The sequence below is a fragment of the Monopterus albus genome, unplaced genomic scaffold, assembly GCF_001952655.1.
Source record: "Monopterus albus unplaced genomic scaffold, M_albus_1.0 scaffold63.1, whole genome shotgun sequence".
Taxonomy (NCBI): domain Eukaryota; kingdom Metazoa; phylum Chordata; class Actinopteri; order Synbranchiformes; family Synbranchidae; genus Monopterus; species Monopterus albus.
Window position 1 is genome coordinate 1,993,402 of NW_018127943.1, and position 10,732 is coordinate 2,004,133.

Consider the following 10,732-nt stretch of genomic DNA (forward strand, 5'->3'; position numbering starts at 1 on the left):
TTGGAATTGCTGCATTCGTGCAGTATGCATGACTGATGATAACTGTATTTTCCTGTACATGACAAATGTGCGAACACTAGTTTGTCTGTATGGTGCCTCCCCTCTTGCAACACACAGCCGCCCTCCCAGGGCAGTCGGCCCCGGCAAATTGCTAAGTAGTTACAGAAGAGAATAAGACAATCTGAGTAACTGCACCCTATTATCTCCTATTATCTTTGTGGGTGACTCTTTATCACCGTGGTTAGTTACGCTGCAGCCTGCTGGATCCATTTTTATTGTTCAGACAACACTTTGCACCAGCAGCTGGCACTGAGCGCCGGCAGCTGGCCACCAGCCCACCAGCCACTGTGTTTGAGCTAAGCTTCCATTAATGAGCTAACAAGGAGGCAGAAAGAGGTTTCAACTGTCTCGCTTCAAAGATGCCTCCCTTTTAAAGGTGGGCCTGATAGAACTGAGTATATACTACAGGCTGTGGTGTGTCATCTTTGCCTAAAGACTCAAATTGGTCTTGATTTTAATGACTTTATCATAGTATTTCTTTTCATCTGATTGAATCAAGTCTTTCTGAACATGCTACATTAGCTAATTACTGCTGTCAGTATAATTATTCATTTTATTACATTCTTTTGTCACCTTTTCATATTCTTATATATCTCATTCTACTCTAATGTAATAACCCGAATTTCCCAGACCCCTTATATTTAATTTATTGTAATATATTGCAATGTACTCTAATGACCGATGAAACCAGTGAGACTGGACAGATAGATCTAGAGGTGGTGTTTGTTTCTGTTACCTTGAGCTCCCAGCAGAATGTCCCTGATGAAGTGCTCCAGGTCGTTAGCATGTTTATGAATCCTGTCAGCATTATCTTCAACCTGTTCTCCGTCGCCGGACACCTTAGTGGCCTACACACACACACACACACACACAGTCATAAAACTATAAACGTGTTGAATAAGTGAACATACTGACTTCTGTTTAACAAAGTGAGGAAAAGGATGAAGGAGTGAGTTCTTAGATGTAAAAGAATGACAGACAGTGATGGCAACACATCTGCATACATTCAATCAATTTTATGCGTGTAGTTCTTCCAGTCTGTTAACCTTCTGTTGGTCCTGTCTACATGTACACTCACAGGCTCCCACATACACAGAGATGGATGAACACACACAACCTTACATATTAGCACGTTTGCACATACACATACAAAAAAGAAAAAGCAGGTAATTATTGTTGTGATTTGACAAGACCACGCTGTATCATTGTAGCTGGTATATGTGAGTGTGTGCATGATTAGGTGTGGGTGATAGCATCACTGTCAACAAATGTCAAGGCCCTGGTCCCTAAAAGCGTGTAGCTTGACAGTGTGAATGTGAGTCATAGTTTTCTCTGCTTGGCACAGTCACTCAAAAAAGGTTTTCTATTTTGGATAACTCCTCTTAAAGACATAAGTAAAAACAAATAGTTTTTTATAGACAATTGTATTTTATAGAAGGGTAAAGATAAAGAAATGCTTTCAGGTATTTCCTGAATACATCTGATGCAGGAACAATAAAACAAGTAAGATTCTTAATTTAAAACACTGCAAAGCATGGGTGGATTCCCAAACAGGCACAGTGCTATTATATCTATTTATATCCTGCAAATCAAACCTGTCTACTTGTCTGTGCACAATTAGGCTGCATTATCAACCAGGGTAAGTGCCCTGGGACTCCATGGGACATAAAAGCTTTTACGTTAGGTCAAGACATTTGTGATAATTTAATAGGAATGTAGTTTCTTGAATACGCATCAGTAAGGTTTAATATCAACTAACATGGGGACCCATTTTATTTGTAATGTGTAGACACAAGAGGGCACGACAGCATGTGGACAGCACTATTCCAATGACCAACAGTTGGTGGCTGTAACCCAGGAAGCAAAGACACAAACAAAGGCAGTGAGGAAGAGTGGTAGCAAGTAAACATGGATGTAAACAGTGCATTATTTACATTTTTTAAAAGTCTGCTTTAAAATGATGAAGGAAGCACATCTGTTAGACCTCAAGGGTATAAACACACATGCATTTTAGTAAGAAACTGAATGTAAAGATATTTACCAAAAAAAAAAAAAAAACTAACTTTCCACCACCTTATAGTTAAGGTGGAGCTAGCACCAGCTTGTGATTCTCATGTATTACATACACAGGTCACATAGACAATCTTCTGTTAAGTGCAACATTGAGACTTACTGACCATTTTACCCCCGTTCTGTCATTTCCGTTGTATTTTTCAAATTTTCACAGTCTCTAAGAAGAATCAAAAATAATCCATTCCAGTCTAGGAAAAATATTTTGTCAGTTTCTCAAGTAACTAGTTTTCAGTCAAGTAAAGATGGCAACAGGAAACAACATTATCTGTCTCTCGCTTATTTGAGCAGCTTTCACACAAAGCTGGAGCCAGCCATCGTTTATATGGCAAGACATCACATAGCTGAGAAACTGATTAAAATGATATTTTTCCTGGACAGGACCAGATTATTTTAAATTCTGTCACTGAAAGAGTTTATGATGATTCAGAAAATACCTTCAGAATGTGGGTGAGTTTCATGAAATGATAGAATGAGGTTAAAGCTGTTGGCAAGTCTCACAGGTTAATGGAGGATTATCTATATGACTTGAGTGTGTGTACATGAGAGTCACAAGCTGGGGATAAGGTGGAGCCTGCTTTACTTTCTAATCTCAGAAGTTCTGTCTTGCAGAGGATCCTGATCTGCTCTGGATTCCAGATCTTATGGCCATTTACAGCTGACATTGAAAACCCCATTTAACACACATTTTCTGCCTATATTGAAGATAGAATTGTGAAATGTAGGATGCCCTACCATACCCTAAAAGATGATCCAGATCTGATATGGATCAAGGATTTTAGGATACATTTTGTGTTATGGATCTGATTTTTCACCCTTGGCAGAGGTGCATGTGCTCTCTATGTACTCTTATTTTTTTGAAGATTAATTTAAGTCACAGATTCTTTCAAAAGATCCTGTGATATTCAATCAGGTTGAATTCATGTGTGCAAACAGCAAACTGCACAACTTCACAGAACGGTTCTCACGATGCACAGCTTTTTGTACAGTTGACTAGACTTGTGTCTGTACTGTTGCCTTAAACCATGATCCCATTCCCTGTCACAGTCTATATTTGCTCCATCTCATTATATCACAGACAGAAAAAGAGAGGTAAAGAAGGATAAAGAGAAAAAAGGGTCTGTACCCTGCTGTGTAGCTGGTCCATCTCAACCATAAGTGATCCCAGGTTGGAGTCGGCCAGCTGCAGTAATCTCTCCGGGCTTTTCAGAGGTGACAACATGTGCTGCAGGAGAGAAACAGAGATTAAGGAATTACAGAGAGAAGTGTCTAACACATTTTGGCCCAGGGCAAAGCTTTTCAACTGCCTTGCTCTGTGCTGTAGAGCAGAAAAGGAGAAGATCAGCCGATAAGGGTAGGAGTCAAGGAAAAAACACAAAACACACCTGATTGAACACAATATATTGCGATTAAGTCACAGTTAACATAGTGTAGTGATGAAATTGTAATCCAACCACAGTTCATAAGTTCCCTGGAAACAAGACTGATTTTAATCCAGTTTATCAGCAGTGTGCATGTTGACAAGCAACCCCAAATACTGGTTTATATCTGAGGAGGAGGTAAGTAAGGAAATTAACACTTGAAAATAAGCTCACAAAATAAATGTTAATGACAATGTTCCTCTAACTAGTGCAGGTTGAGTGAGCTGAATGATAAGTCTGCCCTAACAACCATGCGCTTCAGTTCACTCATTGTGATTACATAAGGCTTTTAATATCGTCCATATCTAGCTTTTGCTGCCGTCTGTGTTTTACAAAGAAGTTGCTAAGGAGTGAATACACTGATCAGCCATAACATTATGACCACTGACAGGTGAGGTGAATAACACCGATTACCTGGTTACAGTGGCACCTGTCAGTGTGTGGGGTGTAGTAGGCAGCAAGTGAAAGTTCAGTCCTCGAAGATGATGTGTTGGAAGCAGGAAAAACGGGCAAGTGTAAGAATCTGAGTTTGACAAGGGCCAAACTGTGATGGCTGAGGACTGGGTCAGAGCATCTCCCAGTCTGCACTGGTTAGTACCTACCAACAGTGTCTAAGAAAGGACAGACAGTGAACCAGCCACAGGGTCATGGACGCTCAAGGCTCTCTGATGAGGAGGTTGACCTACTGTGGATTATAGGTTTAAAATTCATTTATCTTTTTCAAAGGATTAAAATTTGTTCGAATCTTTGTTAAAATGGTTGAAATCAAGAAACACTGTACATTGGTCTTTATGAAGAGAAACATTCAGCTGCTGTAGTGGTGATATCACACCTAGAGCGGGGAGGCTGTTGAATTTATCTAATAAATTATCTAACTTGTCCTCACGACCACAGTTTTCACTGCTTTTACATAAACTAGACACAATTGTGCTGTTCTTGACAGTAGAACTATGGAGGCAAACGGATTCAAAGATGCACAGTGAGCTGCAGAGTGACACGAGCACTGACCAACTGCTGCACTGACTCCTGTGAACACAGTATTAGGCAGGTGGTCATAATGTTATGGCTGTGCAGTGTATAGGCAAAGAATTTCATAAAATGGAAAATTTGCTAAACCCTCCCCTGAAAAGCAACTGTTGTGTGTCCGAACAGAGTTGTGTATGAAGAAGTGTCCCACACTGCTGATGATGGTCTTTCCTTTTACCTGTGTCATCTGCAGACCTTTTGGCTGCATGTCACATGTAGCTTTAGCCTGCGCTGTTTAGCATTATATAATGTATATAGTCATCAAGTGTGCTGTATATTTATGATTCTCCGTATTTAAAAAAAAAAAAATCCTGTTGGAAACCATAGAAAGTGTGGCAGTGTTTTCAACAAACTAATGGAGCTCATGACAACTTAATTAGCTGGCTAAGTATAGCTGATACAACCTGACAGCTCTAGCAATCACTTTAGCTGCAAAAAACTGCTAATTGCTGGCAAGACATAAAGACCGTTTGTGTCTAAGCCTCTCAAACAGCAATGATGCGCTGTTTCAAAGTGTAATAATTGAATTCATAATTTGGAGTGGTGAGGTAAAGCTGCCACCATGATTGTTGTACAATGCAAATGTGCTACATGAGAATGGAAGGTATGGCACTACCTCAGGGGGGTGGGGCTCAGCAAAGAGTCAACTTAACTGGAAGTAATGTATCTAATACAAAATGATGTCAAGTAAAAAAAACACTGATTGAAAATGTCCAACCACTCAGGAACAGATTCTTTTACCTTAAGTTCCTCCGTCATGTTCTCAAAGCGGTACAACACCTTGTAAGGCGGTGGGAGGGGTGTGGTCAGAGTGACACCGGTGATGATGCGATACAGGCGGTCCATATCGCTGATCAACAGACCTGAGCACTCGTCATCACAAGCTAGAAAAACAAACACCACGTTAGACATCAGCCAGTGTGTAACAAGGCCAGAGAAATCAATGTGAGAGGTTTACACACAGTCAGCGTGGTTCTCTGTGCGCATATGTCAAGTTTATGAGAAAGTCTGAGTGGCAAACAGGCAAACAGAAATAAGGAAGAAATGTCTGTATGCTTTATTTGTGAGTATTAAAACGTGTGTAACCATGATGACTGCTTGTTTTTTGTGTTAAAGTGACTCTGGCATCAGAAAGACAAGACTGCTGATGCATGAAATTCAGCACAGAGGCAAAAGCACCTATTATGAGCAGAGACTGCAGGCTAAAAACACACACACCGAGTCGAGCACACATTCATTTTTCTGAACTGTGTGAATTTCTTTTCCTTTCTATAGCCTGCAGCTGATTTATTACAGAAATTAAAATTTCTGACAAGGGAAATCAAAGATGAATTAAATAAAATAAAAACTGTTTCTACTGCATCAATCTCTGACAAAACCAGAATACACAAATACACTAAAGCCTTCACATTCGCACGCGCGTGTACACACAGTAAATGTACATTACTTTCTCTGTGATAATAAATGGCTGCTTGTCACAACCAAGCCATTAAAGATTCCCAGTGAAGAAGATTTGTACAGTGTGAGAACATCGAGTACTACACAGGTACAATGTCTGATTATCAACAAAAAGCCTCACTCCCATCACTGTGGGCTCTTTGTGATGCTGGTCCTGGCCCGTCTCTAGTGAGACAGTTTGGCAGTACAGAGCACAGACTCTCAGATCAGATTTTCCACATCAGAGGAGATGAAGAATTACCCTTGCTGAGATGATACAGTCATGTTGTAACCTTACATTCAACAAGTTTACTTTGTTGAAGTCTGCCCATGGTAGACATAACGATACACATCACTGCAAAAGCAAGAGGATGATGCAAAAAGTGATCTTAATGTCACCATAATCCATCTAGTGGCATCTCTCTGAATAATTTCTCAGTGTGCCAAAGGAACAATACAGTAAGTCGCTGTTTACACCCTGCTAGCATAATGTATTTGTGTGTAATGTATCCACAATATACTGTCCTGTGCGATATTATTCTACAAGACAAATTCTAAAAGTTGGGATTCGCTTTAGACAACATAAAGAAGATACCAGACCAACAAAGTAACTTTCATTAATTCAGAGCAAACTGCAGCTGAGAAGTCTACTTGGTAAAAAATTAATGTGCTTTAAAACGAGCATACAACTATTTATCATCATCAGATTCACTCTAAAAAAATGTCACCGTGTGCTATTTGTGAGATGCTCCTTGCCTGGAAGTATAACTGAAACTTTGGCTTAATTTCCACTTTGAGCTTTGAATTGTGAGGTTTGAATATCTAAAGCCACATTAACTATTACAGCAGTAGCCATAGAACTTACAGCAAACAGTAAATCATAATAAGAGGTGCTGTCAGAGTAGCAACAGATAAAACTACAATAAAAACTAAAAGCCCCACAAAAGTCTGAAGTGAACCCGAAACAACAGCTCAGTGAGCTCATGCTTCACACTGCAAATCCACACACACATGCAGAACACACAGGTGCAGTAACACATACTTGTGCACATGTTCTTCAGACAGGAACTTGCTACTCCAGTGTGAGGCTGTGCTGGGGACACCATGTTACTGTATACTTGGTATATTTATAACGGTAAGCTAAATCTGCCTTTAATGTCTACGTGGAAAATGCATTTTAATGAGTTCAGATACAATATAGATGTAGAATACAGTACATTTTAACATCAGATTCCAACAGTTTCTCTAGTACAGGTGGTTCTGCTGTTTTGATGTACTGCACCTTGGTTGGATTTATTTACATCGCATGTGGATGTGCAGCGTCTAATAATGCATCCCGTGACGTCACCTACTGAAATTTTGTTGCATTTTTGTGCAAATAATGTTATGCAGCAGATGTGAGAGCTACCATACCTGCAGATCCCTCATTCGAGGCTGCCACCTCCCTAAGTGCTCGGTCACGTCTGACAGAATGGAAGAAAAGAGCACAAGCCGAGTGCAGAGTGCACTCACCCTTCAACAAGTGAACAGCAGCCTGATCGCTCCACTTTGTGTAAACCATTAGGACTTGTGATTATAGTCTAGATGTAGAAGCGACTGGTTTGGTGTCAGGGTGCACTGCAGCACTTGGACTGCCAATTTATGAACACACGCTTTGTGTCTGAACACATGAAGACCTGAGCAAGCAATTTCCTCTCTGACCTGACAGCAGCAATTTCACATCAGCCTCTGTCTTACAACCTTTTTCCCTATATTCTCACAGGCACGTGCACACACACTTATGTCTAGACATGCTAATGGCGCCAAATTGGCCCTGCCATTATGATCATATTAAGTTTAAATTAGCTCAAAATGACATTGAAATTATTTTCTAAATGACTTGAATCTGACTTCTGCCACGATTCCCTGTCTCCTATGGCAGTCCAGAGAAAGGGGCTTTGACTGCTCATTTGCATTTTATTGCCAAAATAAAGAAAAAATTACAACATCAGGTGACAATGCCGGGTGGCGAGCCACAAGAGAGAAAACAGAAGAAAGGGGCAAAGAGGGAGTGTGGCATCTCATATTGTGGTAGCTTCTGTTGTTGGAGACTAGTCTTAAAGAGGCCTTTTTAATTATTTGTATTAATTTTATATGTCAACTAATGATACTAGGATTGATAGTCTAATAAAACCACCCACACCCCCAGTAAAATGGATACATCCCAACTTTTTACTTATTTCGTTCTATACTATGCTACTATATTAGGTTCTAGACTGAATTTTGAACCTGCAGATGCCCCATATGAAAAGCCAGCACATGAAGGAAAGTAAAAAGATGGAGTATGAAGAAAAATAATGTATAAAAAGCCATGCGTTAGTCTTACAGATGATCCCAGCTGGTCCACACACATGCCTATCCATGCACTGGTCACACGATTTCCCAAAAGCCCCGACTCTGCAGCGGCATTGGCCCGTAACAGGGTCACATGGTCCAGGCAATGCTCCCCACAAGGAACACTTACACTCCTCGCAGCGGCCTCCGGGCATCCTTGGGTTACCATGGTAACCAGTGGCACACCTGGACAGAGGGATCATGGGAAGGAGGAAAGAGTTCACTACTACTGGTGCTTACACACTTTTACACTACAGCATGCACACAAATAACCACCAGCATTATCTTTACTACAAAGATTTTTAATGCCTCTGCCCTAGTGACCCTCTTTACATATTTCTACGCATGTATTTCTTACAATATGGGAGAATTTGTGATTTTCTGCGAATGTCTGACCTCTCACAATATTTGCCCTCATATCCTTCAGGACAAGCGGTGCATCGGTAGTCATCAAATCCCTCTGCCACACAGGTAGGGCTGAAACTAGACAAAGACAGACAAGAAATGAAAATCAACTTTACTTCATACCCTACATATAAAAATGCTGAGAAAGTAAATGTTAGAAAGAACGACACACAAATACAACAGCACAACACAATACATGACTGACTGATAATTTGTAGAGCTCCACCAAGAAAAAGCAAAGATTTAAAAACACAAAGTTTACTTGTTCTCCGAGTTGGTGAGGGGGCAGGCGCAGGGTTTACAGTCATCAGGGATCCCTCGGACTACTCCGTAGAATCCAGGAGCACAGCGTTCACAGTGATCGCCCTCGGTGTTGTCTCGACAGTTCTATACACACACAAACACACAAAGGACTGAGGTTATATTTGTGAAGACGCTACACTGATTTTCATTCTCTCTTTAACCCCTCCATGACGCCAACCTCAGCGTGTGGGTGTTGAACCTCCCATCATGAGTTTCTGGTTTTTCATGCAGAATTTGTGTGACTATAATGTCAGGCAGCTGTAAACACACTGACAAAAAAACAAACTTTCTTTAAAAGATACAACCTCATTTTCACATTAAATTAACAGAACCTAAGCCACTCTTTTTTTTGAAAGTTCTGTTTATTGTTCTTTTTTCAACAGTAACAGAGAGTGAGGTGTACCATTAAATGCGATAACATGCAGTAGAGAAGTGTACCTAACAAGCTGTTATATTGTCATGTTACGATGTATCAATATGTACAATACAAAATAGCAATTTAAATGTACATCCTCAAAAACAAAAACAAAAACAAAACAAAACAACAAAACAAAAAAACAAAACAAAAAAAACAAACAAAAAAAAGAGGGGGACGGGGGGGGGTGCACATTACCTGCCTTAATCACCTTCCAGCTTTAAAGTAATCCATGAATGGCTTCCAAGTCTCATCGAACTGTTCTTCCTGATTTTGTAAAGATAGTCTGATCTTTTCCAGATCCAAATATTTTAGAATTTCATGTTTGAGTTGCAAATGTGAGGGAACCATCTTCTGTTTCCAATTCAAAAGAATCAATCTATGAGCCATAAGACAGACAAAAGAAATCACATATTTCTCTGTTCTGCGTTGTATTTTCTGTGTATCTACAACTCCTAGCACAGCCACCAACGGCTCCAACTGGATTGGTTTGCGTAATACTTCAGACAAAGTATGGCTTAAAGTATTCCAATAATTAGTCAACTTGGGGCAAGTCCAGAACATGTGACCTAATGATGTTGGCGTTAGCCCACAGCGATCACAAGATGGGTCTATTGTTGGATAAATCCGGTGGAGTCTTTGTTTGGACCAGTGAAGTCTATGCAGAATTTTGAATTGTATAAGGCCATGCCTTGCACAGGTTGATATTTTATGAGTTTGTCCCAGGGCTGATTGCCATTGCTCTTCTGATATCTCCATATTAAGGTCATCTTGCCAGGCCATCCTCAAGCGTGTAGTAGAAACAGTTTCAAAACATTCCGAGAGTTTTGCATAAACTTTGGCAATGGCCCTTTTGCTTTGAGGACTGTACGAAAGGATAGTTTCCATTACTGACTCATCTGGTGAACTGGGATATAATGAATTACTACTTTTCACGAATGTTCGGACCTGGAGATACTTGAAGAAATGTGAATTAGGCATGTCAAATTTGTCTTGTAATTGGGCAAAACTTGGAAACGTCTTGTCCATGAATAGGTCCATAAATGTGTGAATACCTCTGTCCACCCAATTGTCAAACATTGAGTTGTTGAACGATGGTGCAAAACAATGATTATGAGTGAGAGGGCTCAACAATGATCCAGCCTGCCAGCCATAAGTCTTTCGAATCTGAGACCAAATCTTTAAAGTATGTATGACTACAGGATTTTGTAAATGTCCCAAG

At 40.2% G+C, this 10,732-nt stretch overlaps 1 protein-coding gene across 1 annotated transcript in view; it reads right to left on the bottom strand.

Annotated features, from left to right (window-relative positions):
• lama2 (laminin, alpha 2) overlaps nt 1–10,732 on the bottom strand; it is a 167,979-nt gene that overhangs the window by 42,428 nt on the left and 114,819 nt on the right. The window contains 6 exon segments of the mRNA XM_020603945.1: nt 797–908; nt 3,257–3,355; nt 5,319–5,461; nt 8,380–8,573; nt 8,784–8,870; nt 9,055–9,179. Coding sequence (XP_020459601.1) covers nt 797–908; nt 3,257–3,355; nt 5,319–5,461; nt 8,380–8,573; nt 8,784–8,870; nt 9,055–9,179 — 760 coding nt within the window.